The 24260-nt window shown below is 38.7% G+C and overlaps 2 protein-coding genes across 13 annotated transcripts in view; one reads left to right on the forward strand and one right to left on the reverse strand.

Annotated features, from left to right (window-relative positions):
• The window catches only part of LOC132153018 (fibroblast growth factor 14-like), a 142043-nt gene extending 140821 nt beyond the window's left edge, over positions 1–1222 (reverse strand). Inside the window, exon 1 of the mRNA XM_059562123.1 lies at positions 863–1222. The gene's annotated coding sequence lies outside the window, so the exon portion shown is untranslated. The remainder of the gene's footprint in view (positions 1–862) is intronic.
• LOC132153016 (1-phosphatidylinositol 3-phosphate 5-kinase-like) lies at positions 164–24253 on the forward strand. 12 transcript variants are annotated; one of them, XM_059562108.1, is made up of 43 exons: positions 164–300; positions 2395–2585; positions 3696–3743; positions 3931–4089; positions 5400–5509; positions 5758–5929; positions 6667–6874; positions 10859–10885; positions 11065–11148; positions 11249–11387; positions 11469–11626; positions 11735–11846; positions 12681–12828; positions 12914–13132; positions 14204–14266; positions 14810–14939; positions 15129–15309; positions 15387–15461; positions 15540–15647; positions 15767–15907; positions 16082–16208; positions 16487–17727; positions 17994–18094; positions 18234–18305; positions 18694–18865; positions 18969–19147; positions 19407–19520; positions 19609–19717; positions 19804–19958; positions 20046–20142; positions 20243–20303; positions 20386–20526; positions 20616–20736; positions 20831–20926; positions 21215–21298; positions 21385–21482; positions 21585–21644; positions 21869–22045; positions 22811–22914; positions 23010–23138; positions 23286–23547; positions 23631–23705; positions 23812–24253. In XM_059562108.1, the coding sequence occupies exons 2-43, from the start codon at positions 2405–2407 to the stop codon at positions 23925–23927; spliced, it is 6354 nt and encodes a 2117-aa protein (XP_059418091.1). In that variant the 5' UTR covers positions 164–300; positions 2395–2404; the 3' UTR covers positions 23928–24253. The 12 variants fall into 12 exon arrangements, with proteins under 12 accessions (XP_059418091.1, XP_059418092.1, XP_059418096.1 ...); XM_059562109.1 differs by having other exon boundaries at positions 21385–21479; XM_059562113.1 differs by having other exon boundaries at positions 12914–13081.
• The last annotated feature ends 7 nt before the right edge of the window (positions 24254–24260 follow it).

A 24260-nucleotide genomic window follows, 5' to 3' on the forward strand; every position in this document is an offset into this window, starting at 1 on the left:
AATAAAAATAGTTTATAAACTCTAAAACTGTAGATAAAAAAATACTATAATGCATATAATAAATAATATTTTAAAATGACACGCGTTGACTTCGTTTTTATCGATTAGCTTTGCCTAACTTTACGATCACGACAAGCGCTCACACTGCTCGAACTCTCTGTGATCGACTAAGCAGCTCTGATCAAGTCGCCGAACATCACAAGGGTGGAATTACTGAAAATGTCTCTGGATTAAATGCATTAATGTTTAGTGACATCTCTAAAGAGCTGACATAGACATGTTGTAAAAAAGGCGGTAGAGGTACGTCTAACATTTATGCTATCCTGTGATGATACATGTACGATCGTATTAGTTCATCAGACAGCTAGCTTTGCTAACTTTACTGTGGCCTTTGATTGATGAAACAGGAAATTTGACGTTGTTATAGAAAACTATTGTGTGTCTGTTAAATATATATTGTAAGATAACCGTAAGCACAACTGATCTAATGATAAGTCTAGGAGATTACACGGATGAGTTACTCTCAGATAAAAAAGCCTCTACTGCATCACTGCTTAATAGTGTGTTTATATAGATTAATTTGCTCTGTTTCGCTCAATACGCTAAAATTATGTTATCCAGTTCACATGTGATTTGTTTTGAATTCACTAAAACAATAACGCTCTTTTATGCCGTGTTTGTAATAGCACTGCACATTTATAGTTAACAGTCGTAAAATTAGCTGTACATGTAACGTTATATGATTAAAATATATATAATAAACGCCAGCGGAATGCGAATTTACATGTCCTAACGTTACTGTGGCGAAGGCTTGACTGCTGAACGTTAATGAGATATCAGGAAGTATTGAGAATAGTCTTACCTGATTGGGTGAAAGACACACGTTGGTATGTTGGCGCTCTTCACGTGGCCAGTTAACGAAATCTACGAAGACGAAGGTGTGGCTTATGAATATTAACAGAGTTAGTTGATTGGACGCTCTTATCGGTAACGTCAGAACAGACTTATTAATATTCATGAGGAGGCCTTCGCCAAGTTCGCCATAGTACAATTCTCTAGCAATCATATGACTTGTTGCAACTCGTGTTTGTGTTTTGTAATTTTCCGGCTTTTGTGTAATTTTCTGTTCCTGTGTCTGAAATGAGTGGATAATAAATGCTTTAGTGATTGGTTATCACTTTCTCAGCTGACTTGCCTACAAAGCAACCTCTACCATGAAGTCTGGTCAGCAGGTAAGTTTCAGTTTAGTTTGCACCAATCCTGGGTTTAAGGTACTATGAAAGTGGCTTGGCTTTTAGTGGTCTTCATCACCACGACCAATTAATTTGACCAATCAGCTTCAAGCAAAATGACACATGTCTGGCGCAAAAAAGCCACTCCCCCAGTATCTCTTCCTTACTCTACATAGTAAATTATTTTCAAAGATAAAATTGTCTGGTTTTTAGAGATGATTGTTTTTTGTAATTATTTTATATGATTTATTTAATTATTATACCCTTAATCCATTACACAAGCAAGCTTAGTTTAATAGTAATTAAATTACTTTTATTTTAAATTAATATAAACATATAGATAATATGTGATATAAATACGTTTTAGAATCAATATCTTTAAACTCAAATTAGTGTTTTTATACCTACAAATATGATCAACTCTATAAACTAACTTTACAACTTTTATTTGCACTTAGGCAAGATGCTTTCTTCAAGTTTCCCGCTTTCATGGAAAGATCATTTCATCTCATGTAAATGTGTTTAAATTCTTTATATTGTTCAATCTTTTAATCTTTGGTAGTGAATTGCAATTGCAATGACTCTATCTCGAGAAGTGAATCACAGTTTCAAGGCATGTGATTAGCTGTTCATCACTGATGTCACTCTTTCTTGTGCATCAAGCCTAAGTTGACAGAGGAAGTTAATGACCAGCTTCATGGTACAACTAAGCCAGATTGGAGTGGTTTGGTTTTGTCAACTTGAAACTAATCCTTTAATTCAGAGTTTGTTCAACTACTTTCATGGTACTACAAGCCCCAGGACACTGAGTAATCATTTCATAAATATTAACGTTAGTTGACAGAATGAGCTGTCCTTGTGATCCTTTTTTTTTTTTTTGGTCAAGTTTCGTTTTGTAGTCAGCAAATCTGTGTGATCACATGTCTTCATTCATAGTGTTTTGTAGTGAGGTCCACATTATATAGCTCATGACTGACTTCTCCATTAACTTAGTGCTTTAGAGTTACTGTGACTTCAAGTTTTATTTAGACATTACTGAGACATTGTTTATTTACACACTAGACATCTAGACACTGAGAGTACCAACCCAGTGTTTATGTAGTATTCAAATTAAATCGCACATATATTATTGTATTTGAAATTTGTTTGGATTGTCCCTCAGGGGCAGTGACATGGCTGCCGAAGACAAGGCTTCCTCCTCGTCCTCTGCGATGGACTGGAGCTCCGAGCAGCCACTCTCACCCACCAGTCCGTCCCATCTAACGCACTTCAAACCCCTGACCCCCGAGCAGGACGAGCCGCCCCTGCGCTCCGCCTACAGCTCCTTTGTCAGTCTGTTCCGCTTCAGCAAAGGTGAAACATAATTTTTTTCACGCCATTATGCCTTAATCAACATCTGCACCTGCATTTCCTTTTTTTTTTTTCATTTCACCAATCATAAGGTTGGTTTCAAAGGTACACTGTTTGTTTTCTGCCATCAAAACAAACTGTGTTTTCTGCCATCTGATTCATGGATATCATCCTGCATTAAACTGTCCTTTTTAATGGGTTGATAGAACTTATTTGGAAATTGAATGCCTAGTACTCTGTATTCCTTTTTGACTTCTTGGTTGCACATTTAAAGCATAATCATTTTTAGCATTTTAATAACTTGAATTTGATTTCTGTAATAAAAGTACAAGGTTATATATATATATATATTAGTATTCATTCTGGTTTTAGTGAATCTGCTCTACTGAAAATTCCAGAAAGGCAGTGGAGGGAATCGAATTGAACAGTCAGTGAAAGGGAATAGAATATAGTCATGTGACATTGATCAAAATATTCTTGGGACACAGCGCCTATTCTGTGTACACCTAGTTTTTTTTTTTTTTTTGTCCCTGTTTATAATATTAACAGAACATTCCTGCTGGAAGTGTTGCAGTACAGGAGTAAAATGGACAGTTTAATATGAAATTATAAGAAGACAGAGCTTTGAGAAATAATATTGAGGTGCACTCTGTCCAGTCAGCACATAAGAGTTTTACTCAGAACTGCTCATAGGGCTAAAAGGAATAGACAATCTCTATAAAATTAATAGTTCACTCTACATTAAGGGGTAATAACTTACTGTGAGGAACTGATGTGCCTTAAGAACACTTTAAAGAAGTAAAACTCCTACTGCATGTGCACTTAATTACGAAAAGGAAGATAATCTAATGGATTTAACAAAAGATCAGCATTTGTATTTGTGTTGGACATTTGATGAATTGTGTTTAGGTAATATATTTGATCAGGTCAGTGAAGCTGAAGAAGTACTCTGACATACTACAACAGAGAAGTGTCTGGAATTCAAATTTAATTTCTTTGAAAATACTTGATGTATTGATTTATAGTTAATCAGTATGATGATCCATTAAAATTTTACATTTCAAAGTACATTTAAAGTGATCAGCTCTTATCTTTCCCTTTCATTCCTTTTAGAAAAAATGGGTGCAAACATTGCACCAGCAAAAAAACTTGCTAAACTTGGTAAGTCTAGATTTTGTACGAAAATACAAGTATAGAAAAAAATAATTTCAGGAAGAAGAAAATGAAGAAGAAATGTCAACACAATGCAAATACAAACTGTTTCTTTAAATCAGACAATCACCACGAAATTAGAAATCTTCTACCTTTTGACCGAGACAGAGCTTGTTTGTTGCTCTCAATTGTTCAGAGGAAGGACGGCCTCCTTCAGTGATGGAGAAAAGTCAGTCGGCTTCATCATCACCGCAGGGGCCGCGGCGCAACTGCTCCAGTCCCTCCAATTCTAAACATGGCTCCGAAACCCACAGGAAACATTCTGAACTTTTCAGAAGAACCTCCACTGCTTCAGGTACAAAAACACAAGATTGCATTTACTTGTGCAACTTTACACATTTGTTTAGTTTTTTTCAGCTGTCCACAATAATTTGGTTTTTCCATTTTTGTTACATTGCACCTTTAGTTTTTGAGGTGAAATACGACCCAGACATGTTCAGTAGCCGTATTCTTCAATAGAAGACCATGTAAAAATCATTAGTTTTTCTGTAGACAAAACCATTGTTCTGGATTCCTGGAAACATGCTCTTTTTAGAGATAGAAAGTTCAATCATATCAGTGGTTTCTTGGATTGATGACTAGACACTGCAGCGTGGTTCTCACATGGTTTTACAGTGAAGATAACAGTGATTCAAAGGCTAGACTCTGCCCTCATATGATCCATTCCACTCTCAGGAGGGCCACCGGACATACTATTAGGGAAAATTAAGGCAACGGTTCAGGAAGTCCATGAAACTGTAAACCTGGAAAACTACATTCTGGAGTTATGTCTATAATTTGACTGGTAAACAAGTATTGTGAACCTTTTTTGACTTTTTTTATTTGAAATTTGCAAGATGATGAGAAGCTGAATATTTTGTGAATGTTGAACTATTTTGAAGATAAAATATATATAATGTGCAGAAATCTTTTAGGCTAAAGTTGCTGTATGTTCTTTTTTTGTTCACAGTGGACTGGGAAGGTGAGGATTCTTGATTTTATTTCATATGCACAAAGTCAGTTTCATATAGACTTAAATTCTGCTTCATTCATCAACACTGAGTTGAGTTATGTGTGAACTGCAAAAATAAGCAATTTTCTTTATCAGTATTTTGTATTGTTTCTTACGACTTGTTTTAAGAGAATGTATCTTTAATTTCAGTAGGTAAATTTTCCTTAACACACTGCCAAATAGCTTTATCTTATTTTAAACATAACCACCCACCGGCCCAAAAAAACTTATTCTCAGGTGTGTGTATATTGTTTATATAAGGGTGTTTAGATATGCTTACTGGGAAAACATACAGAAATACTGGTTAAGAAAGGAAATTTTGCAGCATATAGTTTTAAATGAATCACATGTGTTGCATGTGAAAGGATGTCAAACGTTGTGAGCTGAACATTTTGGTAATGAGCTTTAGTTGTTAGTCTGAGTAATTTAACATGCTTCATATTCCCCAAAATCCTCGCTGACATAAGCAATCATTGACAGGATATTTGACTGCAAGCTTTGTTTTTGAATGAGCATGTGTGCCATGCATTTTCACCTGTATATTGTACTTTAGAGTAGATTTAACATTTTGTTTTGTACTTGACTGTTGCTTTTTTGTTTCATTGCATTCATAGAGGGTCGACGGAAATCAGAAGCACCTCTAGGCAGCCACGATCCCCGATCAGCTGTCCAGCTGCGCACAGCCCTCAAGAGACTCAAGGAGATCATGGAAGGGAAAAGTCAGGTATTGATTTCCAGGGAACTAGTCCACAGTTTAAATTTGTTTCTGTATTTTTAAGACTTTTTAAGATATATATACGACATGGGGGGGGGGGGGATCCCATGTTCGAGTATATTTTGTATTCTATATAGATGACTCTAAGCTTATAGACAAAAGAGCCAATCCACCTTCTCCAGAATTCGTAAAAGTTAGTTTTTTATTTTTTATTGCGGGTAGATGTAAGTGATATTAATCGTGTTTTTATGTTCCAGGACAGTGATCTGAAACAGTACTGGATGCCGGACAGCCAGTGTAAAGAGTGCTATGACTGCAATGAGAAATTCACAACCTTTCGACGCCGTCACCATTGTCGACTCTGCGGTCAAATTTTTTGCAGCCGTTGCTGCAACCAGGAAATTCCTGGCAAGTTCATGGGCTATACGGGTGAGTGTTATTGTGATGTTCACTGTGGGAAGCGAGGGTCTCATTCTGACCGCTGGCTTGTGGACGTAGCCTATTTGAAGAGGCTTTCGACAAGAAGATGAGCAGCTATGTCAAATTAAGAGTAAGACTACCCTTTAGCATGCTGCGTGTGCTTGCGGTGGTTTGACTTTTTGGGGTTTTGATTTCAATGGTTGTAGAGTGACTTTTGAACTTTGTGGACTAACTGTTTGATTTTTGAAAAAGGTAAGAATTTGTGTTTGTGCACTTTGACCTTTTAGGAGGAACGATTCTGTGAAACTTTGGTTATTCTTATATTCATGTTGGTTTTGGATCAACACATTTAGCTGTAGTCAGGGTACGCTAGTTCAGTGGTCCTATTCTAAGGGGGATATCAGAAAAAGTTTCAGATAATAATTTTTTTATTTGTTAAAAATGCATTTTTATGGCTGTCGAAAACCTGTAAGAAATTAATTAATTAATTTTTTAGCAAATTACCATTTTAAATAATTGTTGTTTAAATGTAATGCTGTAAAACAGATTTACTACATTTTAATTTTATGTTCTTATTTCATTCTATTGACAGCTTTAGTTTTTAACAGAAATAAATAAAACCAAATCTGGGTTGTATTTGAAAGATTGGTTGAAAAACAGCTTTTTTTATAAAAACTGAAATGGCTAATCTTGGTGGTCTAATTTCTCGAATCTTGTCTCTTGTGGCTTTTTCCCTCATACCGCAGGTGATTTACGGGCTTGTACGTACTGTCGCAAGATAGCACTGAGCTACGCTCACTCAGCTGACTCGAGCTCCATCGGAGAAGATCTCAGCGCCCTGTCAGACTCCCCCTGCTCAGTGTGTGTCCTGGAGCCCACCGAACCGCACACACCTGTGGGGGGCCGCAAAGCCAGCCGGAACATCTTCCTGGAAGAGGACCTGGCCTGGCAAAGGTGAGAAAACAGAGAGAATCAGGAAAGGGGCGGGGCATAAGGACATATCACTATCTATTCCAGTGGTTCCTGCTCACTTTACCTTATCCCTCTGGTGTTTCTCTGCTCTGTTTTAACTCCGCTTTCTTACCATAATCATTGCTCTTGCTGTTTATCTCTTTCACTTGAGGATAGGGCTGGGATAAACGATTATTTTTTAAACGATTAATCTAGCGATTATTTTTTTTGATGCATCGGTTAATCTAACGATTAATTTTTCAGGCCGATTTGATTTCGATTATCTCCCCATTAATTGACTACTAACAATTTATACATGTTGATTTACATATCTGAATGAAAAAAACATCAATTCCTTAACATTGCAATATATGTTTATTGCTCTTAAAATTACAAAATAAAAGAATGCATTACTTTGCACTTGTATAGAGATAGCATTCAATAAAACCTTGAAACCTTGAAAACACATAGCTTACTGAAACAAGCTTACTGAACACATAGGGCCTAGCTTACTGAAAAAAGAAGTTATTTCAGATGAAAATAACAACAACTTGATGTCTAGCATTCAATAAAAAAGGCCACCCAAAATACTTGTTTAGAACAATTGAAAGAATACAGTATGTAAATGTAAACTTGAGGGGTTTAAGCTAATACAGAGAGTGCTTTTCCAAAAAAAAAAAAAAAAAAAATTAACAGTGGGAGCCAGCAGCCTGTCATAGAGAAAAAAAAATCTCAGAATGCTCCACGTGAAACTTTGCCGTTCCGCCCTTTTTCTATCGTGTCTAATGATTTTGGTTAATATGCACGAGGGAGGGAGAGAGAGAGAGAGAGAGAGACAGCGCTCATGTAGTTTGAAGACTGTGAGTGCGCGAGCGCGCGTGAAACTTTGGTGTTTCGCCCTTTTTCTATCGTGTTTAATGATTTTGATTAATATGCACAAGGGAGAGAGAGAGCAAGAAGCGCTCGTGTTGTTTGAAGACTGTGAGTGCACGCGCAGCCGGGGCTCACTCTCGTACGCGCCCTGTCACTGTCACTCACCGATCAAATAAGGCTTTGACAGCCGCCAAAAAAAAAGATCAATGCAGAAAAAACCCTGGATTGGTTATATAACGTTGGACAGAATGTTGATCCGGCCATCGCGTATATTCAGCGCACATAAGGTAAACGTTTTGCAAACGTTTTTTAGAGAAATAAAAACAGGTCGACGAATCGATGCGCATATTTTGCGTCGGATCATGGAAGGATTGGCTCTCCCAGGTCGAGCTATTAGTGATGGGAAATTCGATTCTTTCCCGCGAACCGGTTCTTTCGGACGGTTCGATTCAATAAACCGGTTGAAAAAAACGGTTCACCGGTTCTTTTACTCTCGACGTAATGACGTCATTGGCGATGACGTAATGGCATCACGTCTATCAAACATTCAAATATATAAAGTCAGTAATCATAACTTTAGTCAGTTAAAATCCTCATAATCATGAAAAGTTTACAATTATGTTTTGCAACAACGCACCCAAATACAGTAACAGCAATAATGTGCATATGAGGATTTAAGTCTTGAAGATATAAAGTAAATAAATTAGGTGTCATCAGCGCAGAAACCACTATACATAAACCATTGCGATGTATTTGTTATTAAATGAACTTACGTTTCGCCAGATTGCCCCTTCATTCAAGCCCTCGGTTTTACCCGCGCTCATAACATTAGCACAAGCACAGAATCAGTTCAGAATCAAATACCAAAAGAATCAGTTCGGTTCAGACGCGCTGTGAGTCAGTCGGCTTCACGCTGAATCGCGCATGCGCGGTATCATCAGCTCCTCTGTTCTCAAAACGGACACGTCCGAAAGAAACGGTTTTGGTTCAGTGTACTGATGATCCGAAAACCGATGCAACCGGTTCTTGACTCGAGAACGAGAATCACTCTAACCAGCACGTGCTGCAGCTCAGTATAATCAGCTGCTCTACTCGTGTTCATGTTCTGTTTACTACAAACTCAATTTGTGAATGTGTCATCAGTAACTCATCAGTACAGATATTTCATAAATCATCCTTATTCCTATTAAACATAGTCTTTAGAGTTCTTAATTATTGTCCAACTTCCCTGAAACCCCCTCTGGCCTATTCATAATCTACAATATACAGATTAGAATCATTCATCTTAAAAAAATAATAATAATAATAATAATGTATATAGATCTTTTATCACACTTTCCGAAATACTTTACACGCATGCGCAGTAGCATCAGTTCATCGGTTCTCAAATCGGACGCGTCCGAAAGACACGGTTTTCGTTCAGTGTACTGGTGATGCGAAAAACCGATGCAACCGGTTCTTGACTCGAGAACGAGAATCAGCTCATCGGTTCTCAAATCGGACGCGTCCGACAGAAACGATTCTCAGTTCAGTGTACTGGTGATCCGAAAACCGATGCAACCGGCTCTTGACTCGAGAACGAGAACTGCTCCAGCAGTGGGCATGTTCGTTCGTCATCTGGCTCGGCTCGGTGTTCATCTTCAGTTCTCTCTTCACAGCAGTTCAGTCAGTGTACTGTTTGAGTAAATGAATTACTCCGGGATATTGGTTTATTCTGACTCAGTGGGAGTGTCAGTCACGAATAAAAAGTTAACATCTTAAGTAATTTGTGGATTAATGCTTATTGGAGACATGAACCGTTTCAAACGATTCAGTTCGATTTGGTGAACTGGTTCAACCGGTTCACTAAGAAGAGCCGGTTAAATTGAACGATTCGTTCACGAATCGGACATCACTACGAGCTATAGTTAAGTAGCTACCTGATGATTTATGATTTTTCTTCTGTTCATCATATAAAGCACAGAAACAAATTTGTAGTTAACAAATAGCATGGGATGTACAAAGAAAAGTGTACAATTTAGATGCTGTTTCTTTGATGTTTATTATATACATAAAAATATTTTGCGATTAAAATTGTTTTAATTGGAGTAAAGCGTGTTGCTGCGTAATTCTCATGAAACCTCTCAAAAAGATGTTTGGCGTTTTATTTCACCCAAAAAATCATACATTTGTAAAATGTAACTTCTTGAGAAAACTGCAAAACAATAAAAAATAAAACTGTTTAATGCTTTATGCAGGGATCACCAAACTCGGTCCTGCAGAGTTAAGCTGCAACCCTATTAAAACACATCTGAACCAGCTAATCAAGCTCTTACTTTTTCATTCATTCATTCAAACCTTTATTTAACCAGGATAAAAAACTCCTTGAGATTAAAAATCTCTTTTACAAGAGTGTCCTGGCAAGTGGCAGCAACGTAGTTTCAAATAAATACATAGACAATAACAAGTAAGTACATAGACACACTTTCACTCATCATATTCAAACAACAATGTCATCAAGAAAAAAAAAACCTGGGTCCTATATCTATTTAAAAACAATGACAGACAGAAACTTCTTTACTTCTTTACTTGAAACTTCCAGGACTGAGTTTGGACACCCCTGGCTTAATACATGAAAGTAATGTTATAAAACAATGCAATAAAACTCATTTTCCTAAAAAGTTCAGTTTTCTTTATGCAGAATGTATTTTCTTTTTTTTTCTTTTTTTTTTTTTGGAGTAAAATATGACCTGGACAGACATGTTCTCATCTTGCTAGCATCGTGGACTGGATGAAAAAGTATTTAGACAGGGTGGACACAAGTCCACAAATATTGTAGTCACACTTCCATGCTGTGTGTGTTTTTATTGTGCTATAGTCAGTATTTACTCTTTTATGAATCATTATTGCCACCAAGCTTTTTAATCTGACAGTAAATCATTCCAATTAATTTTTGCATTCAGAAGGGAATTCCCCCCTTGACATACCAAATTACGTAAAACAGTCAGAGGACTTTTGTAATGCAAATGTACTTTTACACTCTCTGCTTTCCTATTTTCAATCAGCTGGCTCCTGCTTGTGTGTTGTGAGTCTGTCTCAATGCTCATCTTTTCTCCTTTCTCTCTCTATGCATAGAAAAAATTCCATTGGGATGAGGAAGAAGTGAGTTTTAGTGTTACTTTTGTTTTGCATGACCTCCTAGTGAAGACATGCTGCTCTTAAGTGTGACTCTGTTTCATGCATAGCTTGAGTGTCTTTATTTATGTAGTATTTTAAAGGGAAACGGTTAAGCTGTTGCTGAGGTTTATTTGTATGTGTGTGTGTATGTGTAATTACTCTAGTCATCAGGAATCTCAGAACAGTGCTCTCAGTGCCAGACTTACAGCAGTCCAGGATGATATGGGCAAGTCACCAGCCAGAAAGAGGTGTTTACCCTGTATTTTGGTCAAAGATTTTCTTGTTCAATCCTGTGCTTATTTTTTAAGACTGTGAATACAATATTTACCATTTATTGCATGTGTTAAGGTCAGCTAGTGTGACCAACTTGTCCTTGGACCGTTCTGGCTCATCCATGGTTCCTGCCTACGAGAGTTCAGTTAGCCCACAGAACAGCCGAGCCCTATCCAAGACTGACCACAGCGAAGAGGAGAGAAAGATCTTGCTGGTACAAACTGTTTTTTACAGGTTCCTCCTCAACTTTTCTAAACTTTCGAGTTGTAAATTATAACAGCTGATTATTTTGTAGGATTCTTCTCAACTTAAAGATCTTTGGAAGAAGATTTGCCACAACAGTACAGGAATGGAGTTCCAGGACCATCGGTACTGGCTGCGTACTTACCCCAACTGCATTGTGGGTAAAGAGTTAGTCAACTGGCTCTTACGAAATGGCACTATTTCAACTAGGTAAGAACCAATAAAACTGGTTTTGAGAGGGTGTTTTTGTTTCAAGGTCAAGCATGGTCAGATGCTTGTACGCATTTTAAGTGTTTTATTTTTTCCTGTTATTTCCAGGGCCCAGGCTATAGCTATTGGACAGGCTTTGGTAGACGGCCGCTGGCTTGACTGCGTTACCCATCATGATCAGATCTTCCGTGATGAGTATGCCTTATATCGCCCCCTCCAGGTGAGAAGAAATATTCCGGGCAGGTTTATATTTGGACAGTTGTTTAACCCTTGTGTGTCTTTTTTCTTTGTCTTTTTTTATCATTTTCTTCATTTTGGCTTTGTTAAAGGGATAGTTCACCCAAAAATGAAAACGTTGTCATCCTTTACTCTCCCAAACCTGTGTGAGACAATAAAAGAAGATATTCTGAAGAATGTGGGTTTCCAAACAGTTGACGGTAGCCATTGACTACCATAGCATTTTTTCCAACATTTTCAGAAAATAGTTACTCAAGACCTGAAGAACATAGTTGCTCTCATTCAAAGCAATGAAAAAAGGCCAATTGAACTGTAATTGGTGTTGGTGTATTGATATGGATGTCAGTGTGGTTTGTATGTGTGTACTGAGAAATGTGTGAATGTGAATGTTTTTGCTAATGACTGACGTATCCAAGACTGTAATAGTCAAGCAATTAAAAATAATCTGCTTATAATTTTTTCTAAGTATTAACTAGCTTTTAAAGGGCTAAAATACTGAAAATAAATGCATGTTTTGTAGTTTCAAATAGACTGATCTGACCATATGACCATATTTTTGTTACACAGACATTTTTTTTAAACTGTTTTATAAATAGATGCAGAAGGATTACGGTGCCAGGTGTCTTTGTCAAATCTAATGCTCGGTTTATATTGAAATTGCATGACTAATTATGTAGCTGGGCATTACATGCCAACTGAAAACACTATTTTTTGTAATTCTGATTGGGCTTTTGTATTGTTAAGAGCACTTTACAAAAAAACAAATTGGTTTGATTTGATCTGTTAACATGTTAGTAATGCGTTTGTTGAATTTCAGAACACAGAGTTCTCAGAAACCCCTTCTCCAGACAGCGAGAGTGTGAATTCCCTGGAGGGACACTCCGAACCTTCATGGTTTAAAGACATCAAGTTTGATGACAGTGACACTGAGCAGCTAGCTGATGAAAATGAATATGTCACACCGAGTAAGTATCCCATGAATGTTAACTTCCTATATCAGTCGGTAAGTATTTACCTCACCAACTTGCTGGGCCTCTCACAATTTTCCAGATTCGGCCAGCCCCAGCAAAAGAACTTCTGTCAGCAGTTTCCATTCTACAGTGGACAGTGACTCAGCTGCCTCCATCAACATAAACGTTGAGCAGGACAATGTCAATTTTCACATCAAGAAGCAGGCCAAGTACCCACATGTGCCTCCTTACCCAGCTGGGCAAAAAAGTATGGAGCCCCATGACCCATTCACCCCAGAAAACGACATCCATGCACCAAGTGAGGAGAGGCGGAGAGGCCCATTGGCCATCCTTGTTTGCCTCTGTCTGCTTCAAAAGCAGCACTAACTCACTGGTTCTGTTTCAAACCCTAGTGAGCTGCATCACTATATACTGCACATAAGCAGCTACCTTGTAAGGCTACAGCTTAGCAAAGAAATCCCAATGATGACCTATTAAAGCTGCAGCAACTTCACATTCAAGGTCAATGAGTGGATTTAAAATGCTGACAGTAACTAAAATTGTGCAAAAAGTCTTACAATTTAAGTTATGAACAATTTAATTGTGCCTTAGGGGGCAAAAAAAAGAATGTAAATAATAAAGAAAATGCATAAGGACCTCTTTATTAAGCACACAAATAAAATGCCTTTATTATTAATTCATTTTATTTGTTTTTAAATTCTAACTCTGAATAAAAAAAAAAAAATCCCCATAGATTTTCATAAGGCATTCTGGGATTGCTTTATGCTCGATGAATGCATGTGCCACTGCCTTAGACTGAAGCTAAAATGAGGCATCTTATGAGACAGCCCAATTTTATTGCCTTGTGTTTGTAGCAGGCTTTGCATCAGAAGCAGGGTGGTGATGTGTGTAAATCCTATCTACTGTAGGTATGCAGCTCACTAGGGTTTGTAGCAAAACCGATGTCTTGCTGAACTAAGACTCACCATTTAATACTAGTCTGACCCTCCAAACTATAATTAACAGTTAACAGCCCTAACTATAGCATATAGTATAGCATGAATGAGTTTTTCCTTCATAGTTTCACATGATTTCCTTTCCCAGTACAACATTTCATATTAATACATTTACAGCTTGTGATTCTCCCTCAAAAGCATGACTTGATTCTACGTCGCGCGTGCCTCAGTTACAAAGCAGTAACACTGACTTCCACTTCCTCAAAATGACTGTTGAAGCTAATTTATTGTACTAGACTGGTGCATGGTTTTATGACAACTTTTACTCTAATTAACAATTACTTTAATTACATGTTAAATCTATATAATTCAGTGTCCTCTGATGTCTACACATGACTGTTCTGTCTCACATGCACTCTCTCTCTCCATGTCAGTGGAAGTCCTGCTCTCTGAAGATGGAGGTCAGCAAATATCCATCAGTGATGCCTTTATTAAAGGTAACTGTTTTTCACATCCTTTACTGTAGTTTATACTTAATACTTCCATTCAAAAGTTCTGAATCACTAAGACATATATGGTTTTGTAGTTAAAAGGATAGAATGGTAAAAAGAACCTAAAGATGGTAACCAATTATGAATAGATAAATTTGAAACCATTTAATCATAATGTCTGTAAGAAATTCCCTACAAGCAAATCACACATATGGGACAGAAAGCATGGCATGAAACTTCATCCTAATTATTTTCATAAACTGAATGCAAAGCTGTCATAACTGCATTTTTAGGATTTTTCAATGAACAGAGAGTTTGAAGAACAGCATTAAATAGTCATTTGTTAACATAAATGTCTTTACCTTGATCCTCTTTTGTAAATTGCTTTGGATAAAAATGTCTGCTAAATGCATAAATGTACTGAATTAGTTTTTTGGTCAATTAAATGCATCCTTGGTGAGTAAAAATAACAGTCTCTTGAAAAAATCAAAATGGTGTAGTGTACATGAATTATTGTCTCACCTATGCTAATGGGGTTTTCCTCTGTAGAGTCTTTGTTTAACCGGAGAGTTGAGGAGAAAGCTAAAGAGATGCTCTTCACACCTCTCGGCTGGCATCACAGCTCTCTGGACCAGCTGCGGGAAGAGAACGGGGAAAAAAAAGCAATGGAGCGTTTACTGTAAGACTTCAGAGGATTGTTGTTTTTAATGCATAAGATGTTGTTTTAAGGTTGGTTACTTGTATTAATTTACAATTGGGAGCAAAATTCAAAAAAACATTTTTTTTACAAGCATCACATATAAATCACATGATTTATGAGTTTAGGGACTTCTGGAAGCACACATCATGATTAATGCTTCCTCTTCAGATCTGCTAATCACAGTCACATGATGGCGCTGCTGCAGCAGCTGCTGTACAGCGAATCACTGTCTCTCTCCTGGCGTGACATTATTGTACCTGTGGTGAGGCAAGTTGTGCAGATGGTGCGACCGGATGTACGCAACTGCGATGATGACATGGATATTCGTCAGTTTGTACATATCAAGAAGGTGAGTAACAAAAATGGACGGAAAATCAATTAATCTAGTTCTGCTTGACAAATATATCTAATATGTGATATTTGTAGATTCCAGGAGGAAAGAAGTTTGACTCTGCTGTAGTAAACGGCTTCGTTTGCACAAAGAATATTGCACACAAAAAGGTTTGTATTGATTGAACATTATGCCACAGAGATGGTCATGTAATATTTGTGCTAAAAGTGCCTGGGCTTTCTCAACAGATGAACCCTTACATCAAAAACCCCAAGATCCTTCTCCTCAAATGCTCCATTGAGTATCTGTACAGAGAAGAGACCAAGTTCACTTGCATTGACCCAATTGTGTTACAGGTAATGGCCACTAACCCCTACATGATATCTGTAAATTTGTTTACCAGAGTATGATAATTATCTCCAGCAATACGCTGAAAGCACGTGCAATAATTTAATTTACAATTCGCTCGTTCCAGGAGCATGAGTTTCTGAAGAACTATGTTCAGAGGATTGCTGACGTCCGACCGAACCTGGTGCTGGTGGAGAAGACTGTGTCCCGTATCGCTCAGGACATGCTGCTGGAACACGGCATTAGCCTTGTGATTAATGTCAAACCTGTTAGTACCTTCTTCAAAGCAGTCTACATATTATTTGTCTCTTTAAAAATGTACACCACATAGATGACCATTGATAATGCCCTAATCAGAGAGGACATGGCAAATGTGTTTTTATGGGTTATTTTGGTCTGGCTGGTGAATGTTTCAATTAATATCTCTCTTTTATAACCACAGCAAGTCCTGGACCGTGTGAGTCGAATGACTCAAGGAGATTTAGTCATTTCAATGGATCAGCTTCTTACAAAACCTCGTTTGGGTACCTGCCATAAATTTTACCTGCATTCCTTCCAGCTTCCAAATGGTGAGTCTCCATCTCTATTATTTCTGATGTATGTCAGGTTTAACTAACTTTTTATTTTAATTTAAAGTTGTTGCTTTTTTAAATGCGATTAATCAATACCATATCATTATTAATTTATCAGTATCTGATGATATTGGATATGTAACTGTGCATGCTCATTTCCCCTATTTTTAGATTTTTTTTGATTTTGTCATCATGAAGTTAACTGTTCAAAAATAAAAATGGTAATACTGAAATTGGTCATTTAAAAAAAATCTTTGTAAAATTCACTTTTACAGATGAAATGAAGACCCTTATGTTTTTTGATGGCTGTCCTCCTCAGCTGGGCTGCACCATCAAACTCCGTGGTGCTTCAGAGTATGAGCTGGCACGGGTGAAAGAGATCATCATTTTCATGGTGTGTGTGGCTTACCACTCACAGCTGGAGATCTCTTTCCTCATGGATGAGTTTGCTATGCCTCCTAGCCTGCCTGAGAGTTCCTCTTTCCCATGTCTGCTGGAAAGCACCACTTTGGAGGAAGAGGAGGAAACTGGTGGGGAATGGGAGAGCCAAGATAATGATGGTTCTACATTGGGGGATGAGAACCTCACACTTCTTCCAGAAGGAGACTTTGAGCCAGGGCTACAGGAGGTCATCAAAGCCCACAGTAGAGTGCCTTCCATCTCTGAATCTTCTCATAAAGATGGAGAAAGCCCCAGAATAAATATAAATGCTTCAGTTGCTTCCTTCTCTGGAGGAGAAGAAGAGGTTATAAAGACCTCCACCCCCCTTTCATCCTTCACTTCAAGTCTTCCCCAGCCAGTGTCACCACCTTTCCTTATTTCAGACCTGAAAGAGACATCACAGGAAGTGATTAAAGGCTCAGGTGAGGAGGAGAAGAATAAAGAGCTGGAGGAGATGGTCCATCAGGACAGCACAAGCTCTGAGACCTCCCTCCCACCCGCACGGCTCTTCAGGGACCCTTTACAGGATGACACAGGCCTGTTTGTCGCCGAACATGTAACTTCTTCAGATGACCGCCTTAAATCCATCTCAGCTTTGTTTAAACAGGAGCTTAAAGACATTATCCTCTGCATTTCACCGTTTACTACCTTTCGGGAGCCGTTCCTGCTCACGGCTGATGGACTGCATTGTCCTAGTCGGGATTATTTCCCAGAACAGGTTTACCTCTCTCCTCTTTTGAATAAGGACTTGAAAGAGCTGGACGGACGCCGCAAGAGGCAGCTGCTGAAAGAGTCTGGCCCGAGTTCTGGCAGCCTGACCAATGGTACTGTGTCGCACCAACGGACCATCCAGATTTTGTCCTGTCACAAACTCACAGGTGCCCGTATAGTAGAGCAGCTAGGCAGTAGTCAGGAGCTGGCACGCATACTGGCTGACTATCGTGCCCAGGGAGGGCGCATTCGGCAAAGGGAAGGAATGCAGTTTCGTGAAGCCCCACCCACAAAGACGCCAATAAAGTCAGACAGTGAAGAAGATAAAGGGGTAGGACTCAATGAAATGACCTGGGCTACTAAGGTGAGGATTTCTTTTCTGCTAGTATGTTTTATTCTGTTACTTTATTCCACATTTTAAACAGTGAGGCACTTTCAATGTTTAGTGTGCACAACAGGGTCTGAAACTTTTAAAAATTAGTTTTCGGTCAGTGAAAGACCCTTACGAAATCTGTCAAACTGATAATTTATGAGCTGTATGATCTTTTCAATTTATGAAGGCAGCTGTTTTTGCAACTTTTTTCCAAAACTTTAAATGCAGAATCCTGATTATTTGTTTTTCTGTTTCAGTTGGACTGTTTAAATCCAATCAACCATCAGAGGCTCTGTGTGCTGTTCAGTAGCTCATCAGCGCAATCTAATAATGCCCCAAACCCCTGCGTCAGTCCATGGTAAACTCTGAGTACACTTGCATTGTCATATTCATTTAAGATGTATTAACAGTAACATGACAAAGTGTGTTACTGACTATTTTCTGGATATGCAAACAGGAAGGTCTAGGTTTATATTGTATCTGCTATGTAATTACAGGATTGTAACAATGGAGTTTTACGGAAAGAATGACTTGACTCTTGGCGTATTTCTGGAGAGATACTGTTTCAGGTAATGTATTAAACCACACAACTATTTTGGTTGCACTTTATTTTACAGTACGTGTACTAACATGTACTTATAGTGTACTTACAGTGTATTTATCTAAGAAAGTTCTGGTAATACAAGGTAACTACATGGGGTAGGGTTAGGTTTAGGGGTAGGTTCAGGGTTAGTACCTAGTTATTACATAGTTATTGTAATTACTATAATGAGTACATAGTATGTACATGAGAACCAGGACTGTAAAATAAAGTGCTACCACTATTTTTGTTTCCTTTTTACCTGGAAATTGTGCATCATATGTTTGTCATAGTACCACAATTTCAGTAGTCAATGCAAGTGAATCACAGTATATTTGTAGTTTATTTTGATTTTGTTTTATATGGGTGTGATTCAGACCCTCTTACCAGTGCCCCAGCATGTACTGTGAGACCCCCATGGTTCACCACATCCGGCGCTTTGTCCACGGTAACGGCTGTGTCCAGATTGTTCTGAAAGAGCTGGATTCGCCTGTACCTGGATATCAGCACACAATCCTCAACTACTCTTGGTGCCGTGTCTGTAAACAGGTAACACAGGGAGCATTTGGATTAGAAAAAATTATAAAATAGAACCAATGTAAGATATTATGTCTTATAGTATTACTCATGAATTGTTACCGATTTGTTTCAGGTGACTCCTGTAGTCCCTTTGTCTAATGACTCCTGGTCCATGTCCTTCGCCAAGTATCTAGAGCTCCGTTTCTATGGTAACCAGTACACCCGCCGGGCCAATGCCGAGCCTTGTGGCCACTCCATCCATAAAGATTATCACCAATACTTCTCCTACAACCAGATGGTGGCTTCATTCAGGTGTGCATCTTCACAATATAGATCTCTTTATATCTGAATATGCTAGGGGTCGCACAGACTAGTCGACTTTAATGCTAGTCACTTGTCCTATTGAGGGCACAACAGAATGAGAAATCTTTGAAATCCACATTTACATGCATATTCTTTAAGCGCTCCACAAGATGTGAAGCCCTTGTTCAACCCCAAGAATATGACTACATTAGTAAATTTTTTATAAACTGTTAATCCAAATGTATTCATGCCCTTCTGTCATCTGTAGCTACATCTCAGTGAGGCTATTCGAGATCTGTCTGCCTCCTCCAAAAATCATCATCAGGAGCCAGGGCCCCTCTAAAGCCAGCTTGCAGCAGGACCTCAAAGACTTCTCCCATAAGTAAGATACCCTACTGAACTTCTCTTGCCCAGCCTCATAAACCTCCTCCAGATATCGGCTCAATTCATTCATTCCCTAACATTTGTAGGGTGGCTCAGGTGTATCTGGCCATAGATGACCGTCTCACCTCCTTAAAAACTGACACCTTCAGCAAGACTAGAGAAGAAAAAATGGAGGACATGTTTGCACAGAAAGATGTAAGTTTACTTTCAGGACTTTACTGGTGTAAATAAAATTTTTATCCAATGCTAAGTTAGTTTAAATTAACATTTTTCTGTCTTAGATGGAGGAATCCGAGCTTCGTGGCTGGATAGAAAAGCTACAAGTGCGTCTGCAGACAAGCGCGATGGACTCGCCACAACAACTACAGGCTGTTCTGGAGTCAGTGGTGGTCAAGAAGCAGGGTTTGTGTGAGACCTTACAGTCCTGGAACAACAGGTGAGGACTGTATTCACAGGGCCATAGAGACTGAAACTAAACATCTGCCACCAGAACAGTAGAACTTTTATTTTATCTTGTCTCCAGACTTCAGGACTTGTTCCAGCAAGAAAAAGGCAGGAAGCGTCTGTCTGTTCCTCCCAGCCCTGGCAGACACAGACAATCTACATTAGATGAGAGCAAGGTCAGTCATTTAGCAAATCCCTAAGTAGTTTGCTCAAGTAAGCCAACTCCTGGACTTCAAATAAATCATTTTTCATTTCCATTTCGTTTTTGATTGATAGACTAGTGCTTTGGAGACCTCTCCTCGTAACCCATCCCCTGTGGTCCCAAATGGAGAGAAAGGTGAGTTCATCTGCCTTTTATTCATCTTGAAAAAATAGCTCTTGATTGTTGCACATGGTCAATTCACAGCCTTTTCTCACAGAGGACCGTCATCTCAACACTTTTCCGTCAAGTTCAGGGTCTTCATCATTACTTCAGTTACCGTCTCCGGCTGAACAAGCTCCAGATGTCATCACGAGCGGACCATCTTTTCCTGATCTGGACTCTGTCAGCATCCCAGAGGGTAAACTTACTTCAGACACTTCCTTGTGATTGAGATCCCACATAACCACTCCACCTGACTTTCATCTCTCTGCTTCTTCTACTGTTAAGACATGTGGGAGGGGCACTTACTTGGTTCCAGTGACAGTCAAGTAAAGGAAAAGTCCACCATGAAAACCATCCTGGCCAACCTGTTACCAGGCAACAGCTACAATCCCATCCCGTTACCTTTGTAAAGCTGTTTTGATATTATGAGCAATGAAAAGCAAACCAATGCTTTTCTTTCTCAAGCTGATAAAGGTCTTTTTATTTTCTTGGTTTGTTAGTGACCCAGACAAGCACTATTTGATGTATGAGCACGAGAGAGTTCCTATAGCTGTGTGTGAGAGAGAGCCCAGCTCCATCATTGCCTTTGCACTCAGGTACACAGCTTTTTGTACATGTATAACTAAAAAGTAGATATGGGTATTTTCTTTTTGATACATTACACTGAAATGTCTTACATTTTTGGGGTATTTTTATTTACATTTTTGTCGTTCAATCAGAGGAAACATCATTTCAACTAAACAGCCAATATTGCTAATTAGATTCAGTAAATCAGCATTATGAACAATTCACTGAAGCGGACAGTGAGATTTCTGCAAATGAATCAAACTTCTCAGCAATATCTGCATTTTAAATAACACACTTTTACTCTTTCCATCATCCAGCTGTAAAGAGTATAAAACTGCCCTTGAAGAGCTTACAAAGACAACAGCAAAGACTGGAGCTGATGACATATCTCAGGCCATTAGGTGCATCAAACACTTCTCCTCTGCTGTATTTTCTCTGTGTATATAAGTAAAACAAAAGCTGACTTACTCTTTTTTGCCATCTATAGTTCTGGAGAAAGTAGAGCGAAGAACAGCCCGGCCAAACCTAGTGAAAGCAGCACGTCACAGTTGAGCCGCAGCAGCGTTGATGCTGACCCACTCAGTAAACCTAGCTACAGTTTACCACTTACAAACACCATTTATAATTTGCTCTGTCTAATATGGAATTACTTATGGGACTAAATGTTATATGGTATATTTTTTGCAGAGGAGCTTGAAAGTGGAGACAAACAAAAGAAGCAGACAGGAAACCCACACATTGAGCTGCGTAAGTATCAGGCTCAAATAGCTGACTGAAACACTCATTATACTTCGGTAAATATGTTGACCCTCTGACATTAAGTAATTGTGGGTCACAGCTAACCTCTTTTATTAAATTTGTAAATATATTTTAGAAATAAATTAGCTATTTAATGATAACAGTAATAATAATAATAGGTATACATGAAATAAAAACAAATAATAATTCTGAAAATCATATTTATATCGCAGAGTTCTCCGACGCAAATGCCAAGTTTTACTGCCGGATTTACTACGCCGAGGAGTTCCATAAAATGCGGGAAGAGATTATGGAGAGCTCGGAGGATGATTTTGTGCGATCGCTCTCCCACTGTGTCAACTGGCAGGCTCGTGGCGGGAAGTCTGGTGCAGTTTTCTATGCTACTGAAGGTGCGACCTAATCGAAGATCCTTCAATACAGATAATCATTCATGAACCCCCCCATCCCCCCACCACCACCAATTAAAGGGTTAGTTCATCCAAAAATTATGTCATTAATGACTCACCCTCATGTCGTTCCAAACCCGTAAGACCTCCGTTCATCTTCAGAGGGTCAGTTAGAATTTTTTGAAACATCGAAAATACAGTTTGGTCCAAAAATAACAAAAAAATTACGACTTTATTCAGCATTGTCTTCTCTTCCGGGTCTGTTGTGAGTGCGTTCACGACGCTGCAGTGACGCTGCTGATGTATGATGCTGCTGACGTGTTTTCTGGTCCGCCCAATAACAAAGATAACACTTCAGCAGCATCACTGCAGTGCTGTGAACACGCTCACAATAGACCCAGAAGAGAAGACAATGCTGAATAAAGTCATAATTTTTTGTTATTTTTGGACCAAAATGTATTTTCGATGTTTCAAAAAATTCTAACTGACCCTCTGATGTCACATGGACTACTTTGATGATGTTTTTATTACCTTTCTGGACATGAACAGTATACCGTAAACACAGTTTCAATGGAGGGACAGAAAGCTCTCGGACTAAATCTAAAATATCTTAAACTGTGTTCCGAAGATGAACAGAGGTCTTACGGGTTTGGAATGACATAATTTTCATTTTTGGATGAACTAACCCTTTAAGGTTTTTTTTTTTTTATTATGTGAAGACTTTTAAGTCATTGGATGTGTTTTGCTAAACTTGCTGTTTCTCCTTAGATGATCGGTTTATTCTGAAGCAGTTGCCCAGATTAGAGGTCCAGTCCTTCTTAGACTTCGCACCCCACTACTTCACTTACATCACAGGAGCAGTTCAGCAAAAAGTAAGGAAATACACACATCGTAGTGATGTCTGAAGCAGCGTTTTTGGCCTGTTTTAGGTTTTCCTCTCAAAACTGTTCTTGCATCTACTTAACAGCGACCCACAGCACTTGCTAAGATTCTGGGAGTGTTCCGTATCGGCTACAAGAACTCCCAGAACAACACAGAAAAGAAACTGGACCTGTTGGTGATGGAAAACCTTTTCTATGGGCGAAAGATGGCACAGGTACATTTATTGAGACTTTAAATTTGCAACTTGTATATTTCTGATTCTGATAACTGATTTGAAGTTGTACTGTGACAAAACTATTTCAGTTTGGGTCTTTTTATGTTCACATTCTGTTACGTGGTCCTGTTGCCTGTGTTTGTGCAGCTGTTTGACCTGAAGGGATCCCTGAGAAACAGGAACGTTAAGACTGAACTTGGAAAGGAGAACTGTGAGGTGGTGCTCCTGGATGAGAACCTCCTCAAACTGGTGCATGACAATCCTCTTTATATTCGCTCACACTGCAAGGCCATTCTGCGTGCTGCCATCCTCAGTGATGCCCACTTCCTGTCCAGCCACCTCATCATTGATTATTCCCTGTTGGTGGGCCGTGACGATGCCACGAAGGAGCTAGTTGTGGGCATCATAGGTGAAAAAAAATCTTCTCTGTTATTTTAAAATCAATATTGGACTTTTCTTTAAGTGCTTGTTAAAACTCTTCTATATTTGAAGATTATATCCGGACTTTCACATGGGATAAAAAGCTGGAGATGGTGGTCAAATCTACTGGGATTCTCGGAGGCCAAGGTACAGTTATACTCTCCTAAAACATTCATAGCCATGGTATTCTCAAAAACTGAAACTCTTACTTTTTATTTTAAACCCATGTTTCATCGCCTTTCCTTCCTGACAGGTAAAATGCCCACGGTGGTGTCACCAGAGCTGTATCGAGCACGTTTCTGTGAAGCCATGGACAAATATTTCCTCATGGTCCCTGATCACTGGACAGGTCTTGGGCTCAACTGCTGATGGACAAGAAGGGAACATTATAGCTGGAAAGGGATATGCTGCTCTCTCATGCACTTTGCAGTGATTTTAGACCATAGTGAACCATCTATTATCTGCAGTGGTGTCTGAAGCTGGGTGAAACTGAACCCTTCTTTCTATGCTTTGAGCACAAATCGACCAAATCAAATGTGCCAAGATCCAGTTCCTGAAAATCCACTGAAATGAAACGGCTGAACTTTTTGAACCCTGTTAAGCTGTAGTGTTTATAACCTATTAACCATGGAAGGTGTAAAAGTTTATAAATGTACAGAGATATTGAATTAAAGATTATTAATACTGGTAAAAAAGTGTCTT

The sequence above is a fragment of the Carassius carassius genome, chromosome 11, assembly GCF_963082965.1.
Source record: "Carassius carassius chromosome 11, fCarCar2.1, whole genome shotgun sequence".
NCBI lineage: Eukaryota > Metazoa > Chordata > Actinopteri > Cypriniformes > Cyprinidae > Carassius > Carassius carassius.

What these genes read in the sequence shown, in the direction of transcription:
- LOC132153016 (XM_059562108.1), top strand. Translation starts at nt 2,405, where the DNA reads ATGGCTGCCGAAGACAAGGCTTCCTCCTCGTCCTCTGCGATGGACTGG. An exon ending in CAGATGGTGGCTTCATTCAG is followed by an intron (nt 19,148 to 19,406) that starts GTGTGCATCTTC and finishes TGTCATCTGTAG; the next exon opens with CTACATCTCAGTGAGGCTAT. An exon ending in ATGGGCGAAAGATGGCACAG is followed by an intron (nt 23,139 to 23,285) that starts GTACATTTATTG and finishes GTGTTTGTGCAG; the next exon opens with CTGTTTGACCTGAAGGGATC.